Here is a 24805-nt window from a genome sequence, read left to right on the forward strand (position 1 = left end):
CGGAATCCCGACGAAATATTCCAGAAAGAAATGATTAAGTCGAGTACACGCGCACCGACATAACCGACGACAGAAGTGTCAATTGTTTTCTTTCACGCGTTAGAGTGTGCCCGCCGGGTATATAGGTAATAGGTCTTTTGCTCGTCCCGGGTTAAAAAGCAGCCGGGATCCCGTTGATAGATAGGCACCGCACCGACAAAAAGACGACTTTCGTATTCTCGTACAGTACGTAAGGGGAGGGAATTTATTTTACCGGCGCCATCAAGTGTATTTTCTAGTTTATTAAATAATAAGACGAAAGACCTATTTACTACTGATATAAAAAGGTTTACTTTTCTGGCATATTTCTGTCAATTTATTAAATCTTTTGTTACTAGCCGGTAAGCGTTTGATTTGCTAGTTTTTGTGTGTTACATACAAGGTTACCGGTAAGGTTACGTAAGGTTACCGGTGTTCCGATCGCAGCAGGGAAGAAAATCCCCCAGCCGACGGCGGGCGGGGTCCACTCGGGTCTGGGCGCCGAACTAACCGTCGGAAGGCCTTTGGCGGCCGACATTTTCTTTAATACGGCCGGCGGAGTATTTTAGAGCCCTCCCTCCCCGGGAATAACGGGACGTCCGAAGCCGCGGGCCGCTTTGAAGACGGCTGGCGTAAAGAGCCGAAACCGCCTTCGAGGTGCCCGGTGTGGTACGGTAATTACCTCCATTAGTCGTCGGCACCGACGGTTTTTGCCCGGTGTCGGCACCTTTCCGTTCTGCTCGGTTTTCCCGTTCCCACCCGGCCCGACGGCGGGCCGAGTGGGACCGAACGGGGAGGCAGAAAGAACTAATCGTTGACCGACGAAAACCACTTTTAAAGGCCCGCGACGTCGTTTGTCCCGTAGAAAATTAAATGGCCTTCCAGATTAACTCATTTCATTTCGAGAAAAATGCGGACGTAATTTATGGACAGCTCCGAATATCGAGTGTATTGACTGGAGAATACAACATACATAATACAAAATACATAATTTACGTGTCAGATTTACCGATCGTACTACAAACACTATACGGGGGTGGCCAACGACAGATCGGTGCAACATGGCAGAAAATGTGGGCAAAAAACACGACGTTATTTCAATAGCGATATTAAACGGTAAAAAATACACCGAAGAACACAAAAGCTATTTGTTATTTGAACACATAAATTCCTATCGGGAGCATTTAAAATGTTTAAAACTGTTCGTGGAATTTCTTCTCAAGCCGTTTGTATCGTATTGTTCTCTACTAAATTCCCGAAATTAAATTCTCTAAAGTAATTAGTGTCTTTATTTCGCCCTTATTTGACCTCTTTTGATATTCAGCCTAAGGACAACATTGCTTTACTAATAAGCAATCCCCCCGAGTACCCAGATTTCGTGGAAGTTTTAGAGCATGTTATTATACCCAGCTAATTTTTAAATGTAATTGTGCATTTGTTTTTCAATAATTTAATAAAGGTTTGTATCCGTTTCGTCAGAATTTCCTAAAATCCCGTTAGTAATTACTTTGTTGCTCCCTAAACAATTCCGGTTAAGTGCAAAACCAATGAGCCAAAGAGCGGCAAAATCTAACATTTGCCAGACGGAAAGAAATAAACTTTTGTTTTTACCTTTCCGGCTCTGTTATATAGTATAATAGAGGGGAAGTAAGGCCATCGGTCAGTAAATGACCTCCCAGATTTCAACATTTATGGACTCATTATTATTTTATTATATTTATTTGGTTGGTACATGCATAGTTCTGTTGTTTTCGAGTAATTCTGTAAGATTTTTCTACAGTTTTGTAAATAAATAGAGCACCTATTAAGTGTTTTCTGACCGGGTGCCAGGCTGGCTACAGGAAATCTGGTGAGAAGCGGCATTTTTAATGGCACTTCCGAACCGGTTACGTAACTAGAAAGGTATAGCTTAATTTGTTGAAAATATTTATGGTGCGACCATGCATAGAGAGAGAGAATATGTGACGAGAAGAAACGAAATGCGATAAATGTCAGATATGTGCGAGAATCAGAAATTCGCTCTCGCCAGCGAACGAATTTCTCGCTTCTCGCTTATGCGTGTTTTTCTTCGAGAGAACTATATCGCGCAACCTCTCGCTTGCTACTAAATTCGCGTCTGCATAGTCGGGCATCTTTTTGCCAGTTCATTACGGGTTCGGCTAGGTCCACAATAGGGCGGCCGGATGGTGAGGGACAGGGCCCGACATATCCGAACGGACGACTCCCCCCGAAAAATCACTGGGAATTATTTAACATCTAATTACTTCTACACGTGTAATTATGACCTAAATAGTTGAAATGTAACACGTCCCAAAGTGTAATCCCCTCTGTTTCTTCTAAAAGCCCATATCTGAATTCCAGGAACTGTCTTGTCTTTAGTGACTTTTAATCCCCCTCTGTCTTTAATGTGTTCGTAACCTTTTCTGGGCCAACTGTAATTATTCTCTATCTCATTAAACACAATATCAATTGTGAATAATTTCACTGTATCCTGCAATAATCCATCTAATATTAATTAAGAAGAAATATACTGGCTTAAAGCTAAACCTCTATAAATTCCAAAATTTCTCCATTTTTTTATGTAACCTATCCTAAAACTTGATTTAACAGTTCTATATATTTCAATAATTAAATTTACATAATTCTCATCAACCTGTCTTCTTCCGACTCAGAGAGTTCTCGAGAATCCCGAGCTATCCCATATTAATAATATATGGATAGTTTAATTACAGTTTTTTGACTAGCTTTTGCCTACTCATTAAGGTAATTCCCCAAAATATTTCAACAAATTGAAGTAAATACAACTTAAAAGTCGATAATCGAATTGAAAAAATGTCACGTTTTAATTACAGGAACGTTTACAGCCGCAAAGCGATTACAGTGCTCGAAGCGGCAGAAATATTTATTACGCTAATTTCTTAGCATTAATTAATAGTCCCGCTATTATCAATTTTTCCAGTGACCTCTAGCGACCGCAATGTAAGCTAGCGACGAATGAAAAATCTCGCGGCGGAGATTTGGGCTTCTTTCCTTCGATACATAGTTTTTATTTCCGAGTTTTGACGGAGAAGAACTAATTCGTTTATTCGGAGCAAAAAAAAAAAAAAAAAAAAAAAAAAAAAAAAAAAAAAAAAAAAAAATACAGAGAAAGAAACTCGCGTCGGGAAACCCATTCCCCTTTTCGAAGCTCCCTCCGGCGGCCAAGAAAGAAACCACAGTTCGAAAAATGGCGCCGAAGAAGAGGAAGATCGGAGCGGAGAGACGACGGACGGACGAATGCGCGGGAGAGAAGAGAGGCGGCGGAGCCTTTCCGGAACGGAAGGGAAGTCGGGCCGCCGCCTTCTTCTCTCTGGCGCTCGTCCCGGTTCTGGGTAAGCCACGACCCAGACGAGTAGGCGGAGAACCTCGTCTGCTAATTAATTAGGGAACGGGCCGTGGAAATTAGCGCCTTTTCCGGGTAAAATCCGACAGGAATCGGGAAGGGCCACCGGGAGGGCGAATTCCGCTCCTTTCTCTCCCGGGAAACGACTGTTTTTCTCTTCCCACCGTCTCTGTGGTTAGATTGCAAATGTGAACGATGCTGTCAGGACGTTAATGGAGATTTAGGGCATGCCCATAAGAGAGAAAAGTCAAAGGAATCACAACTCTCTAAATGTAACGCTTTGCGAGATAAAGCCTCCCGAAATTGGCCGCATGCAATCGCAAGTAGCATCGCACGCATGGCGTTTAACTATTTAGCCCACACAACTATGCCATTTTATGTTCGATTAGCCACGAACAGCTCAGTAGCTTGCTTGACTGTGGAGTACTTGATTGCTAAAAAGTGGGCTTGCCCCACTTTGACGCTGTGGTGCAAGTGAAGCAATATAGTTCTTGCAAAGGAAAACGTGAATATGTGAGAAATCTCGCTGGTGAGAGTGAATTTCTGGTTCTCGCACATTTCTGAGGGTGCAAGCGAGCAATCGAGTGAGAATATGTGGCAAGAAGAGGTGACAATGTTTCATGCTCTTTGTTTCATGCTCTCGTTTATTTTGACTGTGCAGACGAGAGAGAGAAACTGACATGCAAGCAACAGCTAGCACTGAAGCGCATGACTACGTGCGGAGCATCGGTCAAGGCTCGCCTTGACGCAGGACTGGTTCAAGATAAAAATTCTTTTTGGTCAATAGAAATTAATGCATTTGTTTGTTATCGGCACTGTGATCAGTGACTATAACTTGCAAGTGTGACTTTCGCATGTAAGATGGTGGCGACTGGAACTGCCGTCATTGGGTTTCACATTTGGAGGCAAATATCTTGCAAAGAGTCAGGTGTTGGACTTTTCTTTATTCTTTACCAATAAATATTGTTAGAATGTCTGATTACCGTGCTGTTCTGTCTGATAAATCGCAAAGGGTCACATTTAGAGGTATGGTTCCTTTGACTTTTTTGCTCCTATGGGAATGCTCTACAGTTGTATTAAGGTCCTTACAGTGTCACTCACATCTGCTGTTTCTGTAGCGTTTTCTTTCATAATGGATTTTCTGTGAAAAAGGTCCTTCAGGATGTTGCAATGTTCGTTCCCAGTGCCCTTTTTAAATTTTAATTGGAAGGCGGCCGAAAAGTGGCTTTCCCATTTCCACCGATGTGGATAAAGACCCCAACGAAAAATTCTTTTTGTTGGAAAAGTGTTCTTTCGACTTCCTCCAGAAATTACTTTCCTCCATGTGTCAGTCGATTTGACCCTCTTTTTTAACTTCGCCAGTCTGTGCTGGGAATAAAATGAGTTGGGGAAATATGGCATGTAGGGTAATATGTCGCATATGCCACATGATAGCGACAAAAAGTCATTTTGACAGATTTTCACCAGAATTACAAGGTATTTATGTCTATGGCAGCCAAAATTTTATAAGGTGCAGGAAAATGTAGAAATGAAAGGAGAAGCAAATATTTCTGTAAATAAAGTGAAAAGGTGGGCTAAAGTATGAATCCACTCTTCATTTAATTTACAGAAATCGAGGCATTGGTAAACCGTTGTGTTGAAAATGACTTAGCTTAATTAAGCATAATTTATAAAAATTGATGTAATTTGGGGTAATAAGCTAGGCAGTTGATGGGGGATATGCCGTGTGCGACGTACAGTTGACTCTGCATAAGTTGACACCCCAAGGGGAAGTGGAAATGTGTCGAGTTATCCAATGTGATGACTAAAGCAAAGTTGGAAATAAAACCACAAAACTACAATTAATAAAATACAGTAGGGTGTTATACAGTAGTATAGGCTTACAATACATTGTGTCCTTCATTTACAATTACTCTGTAGATGAAAAACTGAAAAATTCATTTAGTGTTGTTTGTTTTGAGCACTGAACTGTCTTGAGATCCTTTTTCAACGATCACGAACGCCTTTAAAACATCGTCTTTGCAATTGTCAGTTGTTGGCGAGTAACGTCTCTAAGGATTCTTAATGCCTCTGGCATGAGAAAATGCAAAATTGGATTTTGGTGTGACGCTGTAGATTGTATATTTTCTTTTTGTTTATCTGTTATTATTTTATACATAATACATAAAATGTTATACATATTAATAAAAATGCCTTATATATATTAATAATAATAATATATTATTAAATATATTAATTATATATTAATAAATAAATTGAGTCCTTCTCCTGAAAAAAAAAAATGAGTTCGCACCACACGAGTGGAGTGAATTCATCTTTTCAGGAGGGGGTGACGACTTATTGGAGCGTGGGACAGCAAAAGTATGTCGACTTATCCGGTGGTGACGAGTTAAACAGTGTCGAGTAAACCGGAGTTTTTTAACATTAATGCCTATGTAAGTTGGCCAGGACCAGAGAAAACTGACTACTTAACCGATGGTGTTGAGTTATCCGGGTGTCGACTTATGCGGACTCGACTGTATAATACCATAGGTGACAAACAAGAACTGAAATGTGATTGGTTTCAATGGGTGCAGCCTCTGCGTTGTACTCGCGAGATAAGCTCGCTGTCTAATTGTTTTTGTGAAGATACTGCAGAGGACAATTGAAAACATTACTTACCATTATTCATTAATTATTACCTATCTTCACAATTAGGCATAGTTGGTTGTTAGTTATCCTTTTAAGAACAATGTCAACCAGTACAGCACTAACTGTCGACATTTTTGCACGTGGTTGTATTTCCCAGCCGTCAGGGAATAATTGCATTTCGACATATTTTGATTTTACACGCTTTTGCTTTGTATTTGGTGAAACTATCCAGTATTGTAATTAAAGGTTATGAAAATACTTTTTCGACTTTGTTTTGTTCATACACGTATACAGTTGCCGTACAGTTATGAAATTGAGTTGCCAATTTCCCCATCTTACTATATCTTTTTCTTGCTTCTCTGGCTAGTGGTGACTATGAGGGTGCCACTGGCCGGAGAAGCAAGGGTAACGAGGCCTGACTTCCAGCCGCCGGCCTTAAAAATTGGAGGCCCTGTAAAACTGTGGGAGCCATTCCTTTTAAGCGGGCAAAAGTTACCTGTACCGTAATGGGTGCTTTTGGGAAAGGGTCCAAATAGAATTGGGTGGATGGATGCAGGGCTGGATCCCTCTGTTGATCGAGAGGGAGTCTCCTGTGTGGACTTTTAACCGGAGGCAGAGGTCAGCCTCTGGTTAAAAGGGCTATCGAAGAAGATCCGGAATACTGCACGCCGGCCTGGAAGAGTTGCTGGTGGAAAGCATTTTACTTATGAATCTGAGAAAGAATGCTTTTCCAATTGATGGAGCATTTTCTTTTATGGTTTTACTGGTTTTAGTAGGATAGGGGACAAAAGTGTCTTTTCTGCCTCCTCATATTTAAGAAAGGAGGACTGAATCTTCTCACTGTCTTCATTCTTATATTTTCAGCAACGTTTTGTGGTGCCTTGAACAGGTGAGGCCAGGTGACAATGGGCCCAGGTCCCCGGGTCCGACGCCGATGACGTGTTTTTCATTGCAGCTACCACCAGTATGTTCTGTTCGAAAACTACCGCCACTTCTCTCATCTGTCCACCTTGGAGAGGGAGATGACTTTCCGAACGGAGATGGTGAGTTTTTTCCTTTTTCTACTAGACTCCACTGCCCCATCTGATGGGTCCCGAAACGGTTTGTTTTGTCTGTCTCGACCGGTGAAAAAAGTGTGTGAGGCGTGTGGATGGCACCGTCTTGCCGGTATCCTCCATGGCTAGCACTCCGATTGCTAAGACAAATTCTTAGACGCATGATGTGTATGGTACAAGCAGAAGAGCACTCCCATATCTTTAAAAGCAGACTTAATTGATATCTTGTTTTTTTAATATTTTTTATTTCATAACCAATTTATTATTGCTTTAATCTTTTGATGGTATTTTTACGATTCTTATATATTCAAAGTGTTGTTTATTAGTACATTTTTCCATTAAATAAATTTAGACTTAAAATTTATGTTACAATCACTTTTTCTTTCATGTTTAATATAAAGGTTGGTGTTTAAGCAATTAGAAACATTATTTCACAAATAAGGTTATGATGATTTTTGTAAAGTTTGATATCTCTCTTGCATTATATAAAATAAAAAATTGACCTAATTGAAAAAATTTTATATTTCAGGGTCTTTATTATTCTTATTTTAAAACAATTGTAGAAAGTAAATCAATTTCTGAAGGACTTCATAACATTATGTATAATAATTTAACTGAGTATCCAAGCACTATAAATACGTTGAAACGATTTAATCTTTATCCTGAGGTGAGTAATTTATTTTTAATTTAGAAATATATTTTTTTATGAAATGGACTAAAAATGTCATAGATGAGAGGACTTCAACATATATTGACATGCTTATTTCTTGGTAATTGTTTGCGTGTTATCAGTCGCCAACCTCTTCACTTTGAATATTAGCTTTGCAAAGATTACATAAATTACAAGACTAATTAATTTGTTCTCACTTTGCAATTGCTCTAGGTGCACCACCTAATGGAATACAAGACTTTTTGTAAGAGACATGAAGAAACGATCAGTAGCGAGGTCGAGGCCGAAGTTTTAAATGCGAAAACGTGTACATTGGATGTTCGGCGCCGCTTTCCTGTAAGCCTAGAAGTTTGACAATTGCGTTTGGAATGTCAAGCATAATGCCACTGACTTTCCAAACGCCGTTGTCAAACTTCTAGGCATACAGGAAAGGGGCGCCGAACGTCCGACGTACACGTTTTCACATTTAAAACTTCGGCCTCCACCTCGCTATTGTTGGCATCAGCACAATCTTCATGTGAAATCAATTTTATTTTTATTGTTAATTTTTATTTATTTAATTTATTATTAATTCAGAATTAGATGGATATGATACTCCACATCAAAAGTTATAAATAAAGGAATGCTTTCAATAATAATTCATATTAACTTTTTTATAAATTTGAGATTAGAATGATAATCTTGGACAAAACAACTCTGCAGAAACTTAGTTTCATTTATGACTTTTAAGCAAACTTGAGTTGTAGGTAAAAACAAACGAACTCATGTACATTACAATATTACATTAAATATTTAATTGTTATAGTGTGTTAAGGAATGCAACTGATTATTATGAGTTGATTTTTTTTAATATACCAATTTTGGCTGTTGTAAGTTGGGTGGTCATAAACCTGAGACTAAAATCCAGTATATCATAATACTGGATTTTAAACTTTCATTTTCATTGTACTGCTTTAAAATGAGTCATTTCGTTTCTTTACTAGATTTGAGAATGTCTTTTAATTTTCAAATGTATTTACATATTGCATAATTTATTTACTGATTGGTGATTGGCGAGCAAACAGATAAAAGGCAATGCAAACATGCACAAATGACACGACAAATTAATTCTCGACCAGAAACTGTCCTGCAGGTTATGTAACAATAAGTTGTTTGTCAACAAGAAATGTCGTCTGTGGATTATACGTAGCAGGAAATTATGATAAATCTTGTGGGGATACTATAGATTACCACCTATGGATTTCAGGACTTTGAGTATATTTCTGAACTAAGGTTTCTCAAACAGGATCCCGGGATCCTGTTTGAGAAGGTTTTTTTAACCTGGGAAATATCCCAGGAAATCCCGCAAATTTCTGAAAAATTCACTTTTGTGTTAAGGTTGGGGAAATTTTGCAAATAGAAAGTATAATTAACTCATAAACTGTCAGAATACATTTGTATTTATTAATTTTAAACCTACTTATTAGTTTTTTTAATTTTTACTCGTTATGGCACGTCACAAATGGTCAATAATCAATACGTAGCTTATTTGTGGCAAGACTCTCAAAATTCTTTACCTGTAATATCTAATAATTGTGCTTATGTTGTCTTAATTTTTAACCATGCCCAGTAGCTTCAATAACTGCATAACACTAAGTTGTGCAAATTGGGCCAGGATACAAACAAAGTCTGCAAGTATGAAGTTTTTCTTTATAACTTGATTATTAAAGACAAACGAACTGCCGAATTATTGGGCTATGATGTTTCAATTAAAGCAGTCGAGGTAGACAAATCAAGAATACTAGAGAACAAAAGAAGTACTACAATCTCGAAAACGAACTAGAAATCTTTCAGGATACAGGTGAATAACACATAATATTTGTCTTCTCTTAAATGCATTAAACACGATTCCAATCACATCAATTGAATCGAAAAAGGCATTCTCGGTAGCAAGGCTTTTTATTACTAAAATAAGAATTAGATTGAGTGATCAGAGTATTGACCATCTTTGCTTTTTAAAATCTTATAAAAATTTACAATATTTTGTATTATATTTCATTTAAAAAACGAAAATTGCCTTTTAAGTTAGAAGTTTGATCTAAGTTCATTTTTTTAAACTCAATTCAAAGCATTTTGTTGTTGTTGTATGCAGTTTCCAACAAGCTCTAATAAATTTTTTCTATTTGTGAAAATTTCTAGTAGTTCAAAGGAAATTTTTAATATATATCTTACACAGCGTTATTAATATGATTTTGGAGGTTGTAGAATGCATTAAATTATTTTAAAAGACGAAAAATAATTATATCATTTGATTTCATGATAATTTGTATATGTTAAAAATAATTAATTTTGTCCTGGGATCTTGGGAAACAGTTCACTTTTATCCTGGAATCCCGGGACAAGCAAAAGACCGGAAAATGAGAAACCCTGTTCTGAACTGAGGGGATTGAGACGAGTTTAACGATACCCTACTTTTAGACTGGAGACAAAAAATAAGAAAGTTATTATACTTTTTTCTGGCGATTGTGCGACGATCAGGAGTCGCATTGCTCTCTCTGCTAAGTCTATTGCATGTTTAACAGGCAGTCCGGCAAGTCGGCCATGTATACCTTCAACAGAGGCAGATGTTGATCCACGAGCACACCGATCGTCTGCAGTTAGACACGCTTGCTATCGCTCACCATCGACTCATACTACTCGCCGCTATTGCGGCTTGTCCAACAAACCTAACCTATCCCTTCGAAAGATGACCGTCACCACTAGGCAGCAGAAAAATCTGAAACGGCATGGAATGCACCGTGAAAGGCAAGAGATTGTAAATATTATAACTTTCTTATTTTTAGTCTTGGGTCCAAAAGTAGGGTATCGTTGAACTCGTCTCGGTCCCCCGAGGTCAAATATATACTCAAAGTCCCGAAATTCCGTAGGTGGTAATCTGTAGTACAGCCAATCTTGTTGATTCCTTACTCGTTTAAATTTATCAAATTTGAATATTTAGTGCAAGCAGTGTTATGCAAAATTTTATTAAACATATTTTCTGTTTTTCTATATTTTTTTTTATTAAATACTATATACTATATTAATAAAATAGAAAAGCAAATAATAATATATCTAATCTTTAAAATGTTTGAGTGATTGACTATGAGCTAATTTCAGCTGAAAATTATAGTCATCCATTGATTGGCTGACATATAATAAGACTTTTATTAGAGTATTTCATTTAAAATTGTTATTTGAAACAATAATAATTGTTTTTTTTAGGTTATATTGGGAATAGGATATAGATTCTTTGTGAAGATTGCACATCATTTTCAAATTAACATAAAGCAGTGTTGGACGGTTTCGAGAGGAGACGATCTTCCTCCAGTTGAGAGTTGTGAAGGTAATATATTTTGTACAGACTACAAAAATACATAGTTGTTCTTTTGTGTTTTTATTTTTAAACATTATATCCTGTGGTTTTCATATTGTTAATTATGAGTAATTTGTTTTTAATTGGTCAAGATTATTTCAAATATTGAGATCAGGTAGAAACATGATTTCAGTATTTGACTTTAAGCTTTAATTGATACAGAAAATATGTGTGTATGCAGTGGCGTAGCGAGGGGGGTGCAAGGGGGTGTATTATGCACTGGGTGCCACTCGCAGAGGGGTGCCCAAATGGTCTCCAAGACAAACTATATGTGTTTCTGGTGGGGGAGAGGATGCCAATAAAGTGTCATGCCCCGGGCACCAGTTATGTTCGCTACGCCACTGTTACAATCAAAACCTGAAGTCTGTCAGAACCATGTCTTACTGGCAAAATTAGTTATAGCAAAAATGCTTTGTTAGAACTAATTCTGCTTTTAATTAGTTTATTCTAGAATTTACTGTGTGCTGAAAGGAAGCTTCAAAATAGCCTGTTAGAAGTTAAGAATCATTAGAAAGGATTGTTCCAGTATTAGCCATATATCCCCGATTCAATTTCAGGAGAATGTTAACAAATGATAGGGACAACTTTGCTCTATTGGAAAGATCTGGAGTTTATAAAATCCCTACATTAAGAAGTACTGGTGGTGTGTTAAGACATCTTAGATAGAAACCACAACCAAAATGCTGATTACCTGCAAAGTTGTATATCAAAGAGATATTTCACAGGCCTAGCAAACAATGGAGTTTAGTAGGAAGATTTTAAATGGTAGTTTTGAACCCATTTGGAAGGAATAGTAACTGATACAGGCTTGTACAGATCCCAACTTAATTAAACTAGACTCTTGTTAATCTGTCCATTCCTTGCAAAGAGATGCGCTGGATTAGTGAGAGTGTATAGGCCTAAAGGCAGAGAATGATATACTCGTCATCCTTTGGTACGAATTCTTTTTGGAGGAGTCAGGCAAATAATATAGCAGGCTGAGATGTTAATACTGTACACAGAAATCAAACCAGAGAAAACAGGATATATGAAATGACTAGCATTTTCATGAAAACAGAAGCTCATGAGCAACCAGATTGGAGGGTATGACAGATAATTGTGGGCCTGTGAGAGTTTGTCTACTGTACACCTCTTGCTTAGCAACCTTGCAATTCTATGATGATGGCCCTCCTCGAGAATTGGACGGTACTTGATAGATAGCGGAAATAGTTTTTTTACACTTTTAGGTGCCTTTAGTTTAAAGGTTATACATAATTTTATATATTTGTATTTGCTTTATTTATTTCATTGTTTTTACACATTTTATCTGAGTTTGTTTATTTAATTTTTATGTTAATATCCTACTGTGTAAAAAATGTTTGTGACTAAAATCTTGTAAACAATCATTTGTCTTTTGAATTAATTTTGTGATTTTTAACACTAAAGACAGTTTATTTTACACTTAATAGTATATCTTGGTGTGAGTCTGCTTTATCTTTAGGCCACTTCACTCTGTCACAATTCTACATCAATTCTACTTATCATGCCTCAAAATAAACTGTACCATTATGTTTAAAAGATTAGCAACTTCTTAGTTAAATACGGCGCTGGCTGAGGATGACTCCTACGCCCACGGCCTAAGAACATCTCCACAACAGCACTCAGCCAGCTCAGCGTTAGCTGGCTGAGTGCCGTTGTGGAGATGTTCTTAGGCCGTGGGTGTAGCAACTTCTTAGTTGTAGTTATAAGTATCAGTTTTCTATTTTCCATTGACTGGTATGTGTCATAAGTTTGTTTGTTGAGTTTTTAGGTTGTTATGAGTTTACTTAGTGTGTAGGAATTCTTTAATAATTATTATATTTATTATCTTTATTTGAGATGATTGATGAAATACAATACAAGGAGGACCCGTGAAGAAAATGAAAAGTATGTTTCGTGGATAAATTACTTCAGAAAAAGATGAAAAAAAAGCCACTACAACATAATGACAATTACCATAAGCTTGTGATGCTAAATCTTCCATGAATATGTCTTTACAATATCAAAAGCTGAAAAGATTCAGTGTTCTTGATGAAATGAACATCTTCATGCAGATCAAGATGGAGTGAAAATGGAAATGTCAAGAAAATATGCCAACACAACAACTGAAATGATAAATATTTTTTATTAATGTGTGAAACAAGCCAACAAGAGAGAAATAATAAGAAGAAAGGCTTAGTTTCCAAACCAATTTTTCATTCAGAAATGAACAGCTGCTATCAGATAGATCTAATTGACAGAAAATCTCAGGCTGACCAAGTTTTCAAGTGAGTATACCAGGAATATTTGATCAGTGATGAGTTTTATCTCCTTCCGAAGCAAGAGGACACGAAGAGGCTGATTTTAGTTATCTTTGACTTTTGGTGCCTACCACATTTTATATTCTAATAATGTTAAGACAGTTTGTCAACTCTGTAATAGAGAAGCTAACTGCTTTCTGGTCAGAGTTAAAGATCATTCACAGAAAATCACAACGCAGCTAAAGTAAGAGTTCTACTGAACTCTGATGTAGCTGTTATGACATAGAACTGACATAGCGACAAGACAGAAAATATATTGATTTCATGGATAAAAGACAACCACAAATTGTCTCAAATGATCTCTTATAAAAAATAGAGCTCTTCATTGGAATTAAACAATTGCCATACACAGCCATGTTTGATATTGAGGCAAGAATTATCATCTCTGTATTAGAAAATCACCTATGTATCGTCTATTGGAATGTAATTGTGGAAAGTTCTGATTGAAGCTTACAAAAATCTCTCTTAACTTTATTATATTGGACCAAATTTAAGTGCACAAAACTACAGTTGTTAACGTATAATTTACTTATTACAGGTCTGTATGCATAAGTGCATTGTATCACTCACTCACTTCATACCACGACTTCCATGCGTTAGATGTAGTCCCTGGTCTTTACAGACTAGTTTATCAATTTGCCTTTTGGTGCCGATTTGTATATTTCAAGTGCTTCAGTGTATTTTGATGTTGGATTGTATCAAGCTGGCATTATGATCTTAGCTCTGTCCCTTTGCATTCTAAACCTGAAAACTTTTTAACAAGGTTGAAAATTCTCTTACTTCTTTGAAAATTAATAAGTAATTTGTGCTAGAATAAAAGTTTGTATGCAAAGAGTATTGATGAGTATTATTTGTAAACAGTAGTTAATTATAATTATATATATCTATAAAAATCAGTAATTATTATCTGTTGTAATGTAAAAATAATAGTAATATGTACACGGTATAGAATTACACTCACAATTCAATATTCGTCAGTGCAGACATTACTCTCATCAACAGATTAAGCAGTGTATGAATAGGTGATTCGGAATACTTGTCATTTTGCTTTTTTATCTAGCAAGCAGTTTGATTTAAATACCTGTATTTCATTGATATATCAGTGCCTGATAATTTTAACATTTTACAGCATAACAGTGTTCTTTTGATTAGAAAAGCAATATAACAAGTCTTATGATCTAGTTTACGCCTTACTTAATCTTATGACGAGAGCATAGTCTGCACCAAGAAATATTCAATTGTGTGTTGTTTCTATATATTACTATTAAGAAAAATTATAAAATTTCAAATTTAACGTGAAGACATATTTAGGTTCAAAAATTTGTTAACTTTTATATATTTAACAACCGGGACCATACTGAATGGTTTTGGTGCCCCGGACAAACCTCTTCCGGTGCCCGATTCAACATCAGTTACAAAAAATTCTGTGGGACTTTAATTCTATGGGCTCATTTCGAAGCCTGCGAGGTTGGTGCCGGAGCATATCCTTGCCTCTTAGTCATGCCTCTGTTAACAACAGAATTTTGGCTTTTTTCTAGAATTGACTTTTCAGTACTTCAATTGTAAAATGTATAAATGAAAATGCAGATAATATATTAAATTAAAGGGCAGTTATTTAGAATAGAAGGCCTTTCAACACTTTCTAATGAAATAACAGCGAAAAAATAACAACATTGACAGTTACGCTTGTATTAGAACGTCGGCATTTGTAATTACATTAAATGTGTTTTATTGATTTAGTTCCGTTATCGAGTGGATGATTTCTAATGTTTTATTAAGTATTATTAGAAACTAGAAATATTTTGCTGCCTAATCTTTTTACAGTTAATTAATTATATTTAATGATTTTTTTCTGACTGTTTGTTGACAATGTGAATATGTTAAAATTGAAAATTGTATTTAATTTCTAGGTCTTGGAGAACCTGCATATTTTTATATCACGGCAGTTTTCTTGTGGAACGGACTTGTTAGTGGTCTTATATTTCTATATGGAAAAATGTTAAGGTATGAAGAAATTTTTAAATTTTAACATTTTAAGTTATGTACTAATACAGATACTAATGATTTTAAAACACTCAATTTAATGACTTTATCAACTCCGTAGTTCTTGATAAAACAAAACACATAGCGAGGTAAATTTTGCTTTATCACCCAGTATAAAATATTAGATATAAACATTTATGTGTATTTAGCTTTTTAAATTCAAAATTGAAATATTGTATTTTTACAACAGACGTAACTTGCAGCGGTCTGTGATTTGCAGAGAATTACAACAACAAAAATAAAAGCCTTGTATAATCTACACTATAAGAGCAAACAGCTACTCCCATAGGTACAGGGTACATTACCATGTACCCTGTACCTATGGGAGTAGCTGTTTACATAATCTGTTGAATCTAATCTCTTGAATTGTTTTTTAAACATGGATAACTTGAGGGTTATATACGAAAAAAGTAGTAGTTTGAAAAAAATCTTAGTTCAAATAATGTATCTGGTAATAACGTTACCTAAAACATATGAGGATTGATGGTTTCTGTCTTATCTTGATCCATTTCTTTTAGAAATTCTTTGTAAAGTAATTTCTCTAATTATTAAGTATTTACATCAATAAAATTAAAACTTAGTACTATAATATTATTGTTAAAATTACTGCTTAATTCTGGAAACCAAATGGATTATCTCATTTAGTAACATTTTTGTTCTTCTTTGAAAATATTATGTATAGTTTTGAACAGAAAAATGGTGTGTTACAATTAGTTTTCAGAATAAAGTAGTTATTTCAATGTTAATAATAAATAATAATCATAAAAAGACACTTCATGCCAACAACCATATAAAATAATTAACACAACAGTGTGGCAGCATTACAGTTACAATTTATTAGCATAATTAAGAAGTACTTGCTAGTACTTTCAACAGCTTACAGCTGCCATCCTCAGGCGAAAAACAAATTGAAGACAGTTAATTCTCGAACATTTGGTTATTTGAATGAACTGCTTAAGTGATTTGGTGTGTACCCAAAGCATTAGATAATCTTGGTCTAGTACCCGTTCAGATAACTCAGTTCTGGTCTGTTGTTTTTAATATCATGATGTTCTAAAATACGGGACTGTAACATTCTAGCAGTAGCTCTAATGTAAATAATTTCCTCCCCTGAGAGTGTGTGTTGTAACGGAATGTTGTAGATTCCTGATTTTTCATTTAATGTGATAGTGTCTCAATCATTACATAACATTTCTTCGTAGTGTAGGTTGGGGGCTATAGACAAAGTAAATCTGATTCTGAAAAGTATGTGATATTCTCAACGATATGGGGCCAAAAATGGTGTTGTACTACCCTCAGTTCATCCTTGGTGTGGAGGAAAGTCTGTAGGGTCAACTTCTTGACCCGATTATAGAGATAACGAAACCTAGAAGGCATTTAACGAAACCTAGAAGGCAAATAAACAGCATTGCGTACTGCTCTAAGAATAAGTTGTTGTTCATTGTTTACTAATGTCTGGTTGGACGGAAGAAGGCGTGCTCTGCAAATAGAAGAAGTAATTGTTGAGTTTACAAAGTGTGAAGGCTGGAATGCAGTGACGGGAATAATATGTGGCACTCTGTTATTTTTATGGTACACAGAAAATAGCAGTTTTGGGAAAATATCAAATTTACTGTGGAGGAAGAACTAAATGTCAAACTCTCCTTTTTAGATCTAGAAATGCATAGATTGCCTGAACATATTCATCAGTTTTTATCAAGCAGGGCCTTGGCAACATCAATCTCTGGAATTACCACAGTCCTTGGACACCCTTCATGCTCATTGTCATTAAAGCTGAAACACCCAATTGAAAGCACAGATACCACTTGTACACAGTAGTTTCAGATGGGGCTTGCTCACAAAGTTATTGGCGCCCCTCTCCCCCTCCAGAAACACATATAGTTTGTCTTGGAGACCATTTGGGCGTCCCTCTGTGAGTAGTGGCACTCAGTGCAGTGGCATAGCGAGGGGAGGCACCCTTGCACCCCCCTCGCTATGCCACTGCAACCCGATACAACATATCGTGTAGTTTTGTTTACGATGTGGCATTTCCTACAGGTGTCTGCAAGTTTTGTCTTTAAAATGTGCTTTTTATAATTTTTTGCATTTATGGTTTGGTCTTGTATGGTATTTTTTTACTATTATGTAGATATTCATTTTAATTTATTCGACTCTCTTCAGTCTATCAAATTACAAAAATAAAAAAAAACGTATTCTAAATTACGTAAAAATATTTAGCATGTTTTCTTTTGTCATGAAGTAAGTACAATAAAATTTAATTGAGTTCTGAATATAGTCACACTTTTTCTTTACTTCCCTGTTTACAAGTATTGTGAATAAAATATTAATAAATAAATAAATTTTTAGAGCAATTTTTTAAAATTAATTTTTACGATGATAAAAAAAAAAGCATAAAAATACTTAACAAATATAGAGAAATTTTGACAATTATCAATGGTGACGCATTCTAATTTTCAGCAATTCATTTCTTGGTGGAATTTTAGCAGTGTCTGGCTTTTTCTTCAATCATGGTGAGGTAAGTATTAAGCAAATATTATATATGTTAATTGTTTAGTTCTCTGCTCAAGGAAGTTTGTTACATTTTTACTTAACTATATCAAAAAATTAATTTTCTCTTAAATTTTCTTTCAGAATTTTAAATAATATAACAAATTGATGTTTGAAATATTCAGATCATAGATTACATTTAAGAATACAACAGATTTTTAATTTAACTCTTTAACTCTTTCTTGTCCGTTTCCTATGCCCTCTTGTTTACGTTTACTTTGTAAAATGGCCGAGGGCAATATAGGTCAGTCGAGGTCACTCAGGCAATATTATTTTAAAAATTCACCAAAAATTAAATTATCATTATATTCATACGAAAAAAAATCACTTACATTTAGTAATATCTTTAGTTTTAAATACGATATTTTTCAATACATTTTATTAGAAAAATTTATAAGAAAAAAAATTATATATAGCAGAACTGACATTTAAACTTAAAAATGTGTAACTTTTTGTCAAAATTAACATTGTCTAGTTACCTAGTTTTTTGGTGGCATTGAGCCAGAAAGATGTAGAATATTGTTATGAACAATTTGATATAACACTTATGCATGTACATTTATTTGTTGTGAAATTATCGCTCATTATATCAAACATTTGTTTGAAATCAAAACTTTATTCTGCTATCAACTAATATAATGAACTAATATACTTTATTCACTTCATATCGAACAAGATTATATATTTTTATAATAAACATATGATTATCAGTAGCAATAGATGTAACATTTGCTTATATTTTTGATTAAAATAAAAAATAAAAAAATATATAAAAGATCAGATCTGAAGATCACTACTTGAATATTTATAATACGTATTATAGCTGAATAAACTTATTACAGCATGAATGAACTTATTATAGTAATATTATTGCATGAATATGCTAAAAATGAAATAAAAAATTATCAGGTGATGCAGAGTTAAGGAAAAAAACTATTAATTAAAATTTTTTAAGTCAACGAAACACCACCTGGACAAAAATATGTGAAACAGACAATAAACAAGACGCTGCCGTCAAGTGCTGACGTCTGTTGTCGATAAATTTTATAAAAATCGATTTTTAACAGGTTATCGATGAATCGGTACCCTGGACTATTTGCTTAACAATTAGAAGTATGACAGATCAGTACCCCGGTCAAGAAAGAGTTAAGCACTGCAATTCAAGTTTAGATATTCTAAGTTCAAGCGAGTATTTTACAAATCATGTAGGAACTTATAAAGAACAAAAAATATACTAATTATAATTTGAAAATTAAAAACTTCTGAATTCTGAATGAGTTAGAATATTAACAATGAAGTTATCATCAAAAGGGGTTAATATCCTTTTTATGATGGCCAAATTCAGATATTTGATGTTATCAAATATTTTTTCTCAGTTTCTTTTAATCTCTACACATTATATTTTGATTTTTAAAGTAGATATATATATATATACACCGTATTTTACGGACTATAAGGCGCTACAGACTATAAGACGCACCTTAAATTTTATAGGTATTTTTTTTTTTAAATTGCTTAAGATGCTACGGACTATAAGACGCACCTGAATTTTGGAGGCAATTTTTTGAAGAAAAAAGTGCGTCTTATAGTCCGTAAAATACGGTATATATATTTTTAATGTATTGTTTGTATTTTATTAATATTATGCATTAATAAAATAATAATATTAATCATTTATTTTTTGAATCATCATTTATTGATAGTCATAAGACTTTATCAGTAAATAAATATTTGGCTCAAATACTCAAAAACAAATTATTTGAATTCTTTATCTGATTTATTTGATTTCTTGTTTAAATATTTGATTTTGTTAACAAGATCGGTAAATACAACATAAGATAAGACAAATATGCAAGTTTTTGTATCATTAATTAAATGCCCGATAACAAGAAAATAGTTAATACGATAGGTAAACAGGAAACAAGTAAAATAGCGTAAATTAAAATTGTTTTTTTTTTTTAGTTAATGAAATTGTAATCATTGATGGAAGGTTCTGTAATGTGAAAATAAAGTTGTACAACTGCGTTAAGATGAATATCACTATCCCTAGCAAACAAAGACATAACATGAATGAAACAAATGAAATGGAGATCGGAACCTACAAACTATCTAATCGTGGCTTGTTGGAATTTGTCTTGTTGCAAGTGGGAAAGGAAACTAAGAAAAAATGGCTCATTGAATCAAATTTTCAAATATCAAGCGCTCGTAAATAGAAGTAAAATGTAATTATTAACGAGGTTGAGGCCGAAGTTTTAAACGTGAAAACGTGTACGTCGGATGTTCGGCGCCGCTTTCCTATACGCCTAGAAGTTTGACATTGGCATTTGGAATGTTGAGCACAATTCCACTGACTTTCCAAACGCCATTGTCAAACTTCTAGGCTTACAGGAAAGCACCGCCGAACGTCCGACGTACACGTTTTCACGTTTAAAACTTCGGTCTCAACCTCACTATTAACTGATGTCGACAAAACAAGTTAAACATATTTTTAAGCTTCATAATTATGAAAATATGGAGTTAACAAATATATAAGTCACCCTTTAATAGGTAGTTTAATTTTTTACAAATAAATTATCTTTACATGCATCTGATAATCTGTCATTTGTACTTTTCATAATTCATAAAAAAATTTACCATATTTATTAGGCAACTCGTGTTCAGTGGACTCCGCCATTGAGAGAGAGTTTTGCGTATCCGATACTCTTAGCACAGATGCTGATGATAACAAAAACTTTGAGGTAAACTTAAGTTTTATAGTTTTGTTAAATTTTATATATAGATAGAAAAATAATAACAGTTAAAATGATTAAATCAAATAGAAATCTTGTAACATAATTAATTTTTCTCTTTCTTTTACAGGGATAACAGAAGAAGTTGGAATAACTTTTTAATAATTTCGATATTAACTATAATATCCATTTTGTTCTGGCAAGTATGTATAGAAAATAGGAAATATTTTCATCCGATTTTATTTTATATGAACAAAATAATTGCATAATGAAATTATTTTGGAAATTAACTGTTTAAATTTCTTTGATAAGTTTATTAAAATAGAGAAAAATTTTAATCCAAAATCAATAATTTATTCAATGAATCACAATTGAAGTTTACAGTGGCTTAACGAACATAACTGGTGTCCGGGGCACGACACTTTATTGGCGCCTCCTCCCTCCTCCAGAAACACATACAGTAGAGAGTCGTTAATCCGAACCCCGGTAATCCGAATCGCCGCTTATCCGAACGATTTTCAGTCAGACTGTGTCGTGCTGAATCGAACGTTTTTGATACTAGATTTACTTCTAAAGTATAAGACCGCTAGGGGATCTCTAGTAAGCGGTCGTGTTTTTCGTGCTCTGTTTTCGTTTGTGTTTTTTTTTGGTTATCGTCTGATGTTCTTGAATTATCTGGTATCGTTAGTTCCAGGTCAACGATTACTTCCTGTGTGTAAAATTTTTTTTAAGTTTGGACATCAACTTCCGGAGATATTAACGTACGATTCTTTCGCTCATTTTCGGCCCCCGCTGGAGTTCCCTACTGTGATTCGTCGGAATTATTGTCAGTATTATCTAGCCTGTCCGATAAGTATCTTAACCTGTAAGTTTCATTTTTGTATCTTTCGTAACAGTAGCGCAGAAATCGTTGGGTAATTTTACCGTTAGACAAAGATCTGTCTTCTGCCACGTGGTAGTGCTTGTCAATCGGCGTAGGTAAGCCGGTCGGCGTTCGGCGTCTTCGGCTGTTGCCTCTCCTGTTCCGGCCAATTTTGGTACGCTTTCGTTATTGCTTTTTGTTGTCGGTCGAGCTTATAGGATGTCGCTCGTGCGCGTCCAGTTTGTGTAATTCTCGGTCTAGCCATTCGGCGGTCTCGCGCCGTTTCGGCGTGTCGTGTTTCTCGCCCTCTGAAGAGGCCAACTCGGCTTAAGTGCCATTGCATAAGCTTGGACTCCCTGTCCAAATGTTCCAGTCCTGTTTTTCCCTGTAAAGTATTTTTGTTTACGAACAAAATGGTCACTGAGGACGAAAACGATACATTAAATAACAGCTTTGTGGAAGAAGAATTAATCACTGTAATTAATGAGAATCTTGAGTTAATCTTATCTAATATTCCCATCAACTCCAACATTTTTGTAAAAACAAAGGAGCGTACTCAGGCAAGGGAGGCTGCGGTGAAAATGCATGCCGCCGCCAACCAGATCTTCGGGGTCATGCTTGCTCTCCGTGAAAGGGTTAAGGCGCTCGAAATCACTGGTATCCATCAACTCAAAAGCACATACTCTGCTGCCGTAAAGAAGAATCTTACGCCGATGAGTCAGACCACAAAACTTATAACAGCCAAATCGGCCAAACTTGAAGGGGTACATAACCCAAAAAATGAGAATCATGATCTAATAATTTCAGCCATAAGGGAACCCGAGGAACCAACACCAATCCCTGAAGAGACAATGGGGCTCTTACAAATGCACGTCGATCCTAAAAGGCTCGGAGTTAAAATTAAGTCAGCAAGACCTCTCCCCAGCGGAGACATTAAGATACTGTTGCATGATGAAACCGACCTCCACACTCTAAAAAAATCAGTCCAAAATCACGAGGCCTTAGCAAATAAAATACGGATTGTGGATAGGATCAAGAAATTACCAAAACTAATCTTGTATAACGTGCCCAACTACATAGAAGAAGGCGACCTAACTCAGAATATCTATCAACAAAATAGCTTCCTACATGAAATTCTACCCGAAGAAGAGTTCATCAACAGCACCAAAATTAATCGCAGTTTTAGTCCCAAAGGAAACAGCCATACCAGGCATGTCATCTTAAGTGTCCAGCCAGGCATAAGAAACTCGCTCATACAGAACCAAAGAGTCTACATAGGCTGGTCCTCAATTCTTCTGGATGATTATATAGCAATTACCTGCTGCTTTAATTGCACTGGGTTGGGCATACATCGCACAGATGCACTGAGAAACAGCGTTGTACCCACTGTACAAAGCGCCATAAATTTAAGGACTGCCCACACCTTCAATGTGACCCTAAATGCTATAACTGCAGGCAGTATAACAAGAGAGTCCCAGCAAATAAGGCGGTCTCGACCGATCACAATGCCTTTGACAAATCATGTCCGATGCTTAAAAGGTATAAAGCAACTCAGATTCAGACAACAAATTATGAATAATGGCTCTTTCCCAGGCATTCAACATGGCCAACAATAACATCTATAAACAGACAAACAATTCAACGCATCCTACAAAGGCTACTCTCAACATACTGCAGATAACCTACAGAAGTGTAAGGCAGCCATGTCAAATACCATCCAGACATCAGTAGAATTAAAGGCTGACATCCTTGCCTTCCAGGAACCCTACCTCCATGACGGAAAGGTCGCCCTGTTAGGCAGGGGGCGTATTTATACCTGGAGCAAGGACAACCTTCCGATAAAGACAGGATTTCAAATTGTCAATAATAACCTGAATGCCCAGCTGGTGACACAATATTGTAACAGCTATATCACTACCATCAGAGTCAGCTTCGGCTCTCACCACCTGTTCATCCTCAATGTATATGCTCCACCCTCAGAAGACATCCTTCCCCCTCTTAATGCACTAAAAGGGTATATTAATAAACTCTCTGCAAACCCAATCCTGGTATGTGGGGATTTCAATTCAAAATCCCCCATCTGGCATAGCCCGGTCGAAGACCCTAGGGGCCATGCGGTAAGTGAATTCCTTTCGGAAATGGACCTCCAGTCTCTGAATACTAGTCAGCTGCCTACTTTCTCTAGCAGCAATGGGGAAAGTTGGATTGACTTATGTCTTGCAAACCCAATCCTGTTGAATTTTAAAATCAGTTGCCAGACCCAATTGTGTCTATCAGCGAGTGATCACGCCTATATTCTGACCCCGATCCTATTTGCAAACTGCCCAGAAAAATTGAGAATTCACAACATCACTAACTGGGACCTTTATCAGGACTACATAAAAACTCACTGGGATTCCACTGAGCTTACCTCTATCAATCAACCACATGATATCGATTACGCTGTTGATCAGCTTCAAAATGCTCTCCACAAAGCATACTTTCACGCCACAAGAATAAAAACCAGTAAACCCTCAGCCCCATGGTGGAGCCAGGAACTTGCAACCCACAGGAAGAAAGTGCGTGTAGCTAAAAGAAAGTACAGGAAAGAATCAGATCCTCACAATAAGCAGAATCTCCACCAGACCTACCAAAGGTATTTTAAAGAATATAAAACCCTGATCAATCGGACTAGGAAGAAATCATGGCAAAATTTTTGCAACGCCTCCAACGAACGGGGACCCTGGGCAACCCCATACTACACTTCCTTCAAGAAAAAGAAACTGCTCTCAACCCCGGCTACCATCGCAAACTCTCAAAACTATACCAACACCCTAGAAGACACCTACAAAATAATCTTCTCTGAACTGTTTCCTCCAGATAACCCCAGTACGGACACAGACTACCACAGGCAGATCAGGAAACAGAGTATGAACACCTCTTCTGATGTAAATGACAGGCCTTTCACCACTCAAGAAATCTCCAGGCAATTTAACAACATAAAAAAGCAGAAAGCACCAGGACCAGACTCTATAGATTGGAGGATGGCTCAGCAAGCTTATGCAGCCATTCCCACCACATTCTCAGTCCTTTTTAATAAATGCCTTGATTGTGGATACTTCCCAAAAAATTGGAAGGAGGCCTCCATTAAACTGATACAAAAGGATAAGAACACCCCTC

General features: G+C 35.9%; 1 protein-coding gene across 1 annotated transcript in view; it reads left to right on the plus strand.

Moving 5' to 3' along the window:
• The first annotated feature begins 3220 nt into the window (after nucleotides 1–3220).
• LOC136976187 (protein C-mannosyl-transferase DPY19L1-like) overlaps nucleotides 3221–24805 on the plus strand; it is an 82302-nt gene continuing 60717 nt past the window's right edge. The window contains exons 1-9 of the mRNA XM_067271417.1: nucleotides 3221–3389; nucleotides 6896–6920; nucleotides 6987–7074; nucleotides 7616–7753; nucleotides 10997–11117; nucleotides 15376–15469; nucleotides 17966–18023; nucleotides 20702–20793; nucleotides 20915–20987. Of these exons, the coding sequence (XP_067127518.1) occupies nucleotides 3245–3389; nucleotides 6896–6920; nucleotides 6987–7074; nucleotides 7616–7753; nucleotides 10997–11117; nucleotides 15376–15469; nucleotides 17966–18023; nucleotides 20702–20793; nucleotides 20915–20987 (834 nt within the window). The 5' untranslated portion in view covers nucleotides 3221–3244. The remainder of the gene's footprint in view (nucleotides 3390–6895; nucleotides 6921–6986; nucleotides 7075–7615; nucleotides 7754–10996; nucleotides 11118–15375; nucleotides 15470–17965; nucleotides 18024–20701; nucleotides 20794–20914; nucleotides 20988–24805) is intronic.

The sequence above is a fragment of the Centruroides vittatus genome, unplaced genomic scaffold, assembly GCF_030686945.1.
Source record: "Centruroides vittatus isolate TY-2023 unplaced genomic scaffold, ASM3068694v2 contig_1109, whole genome shotgun sequence".
NCBI lineage: Eukaryota > Metazoa > Arthropoda > Arachnida > Scorpiones > Buthidae > Centruroides > Centruroides vittatus.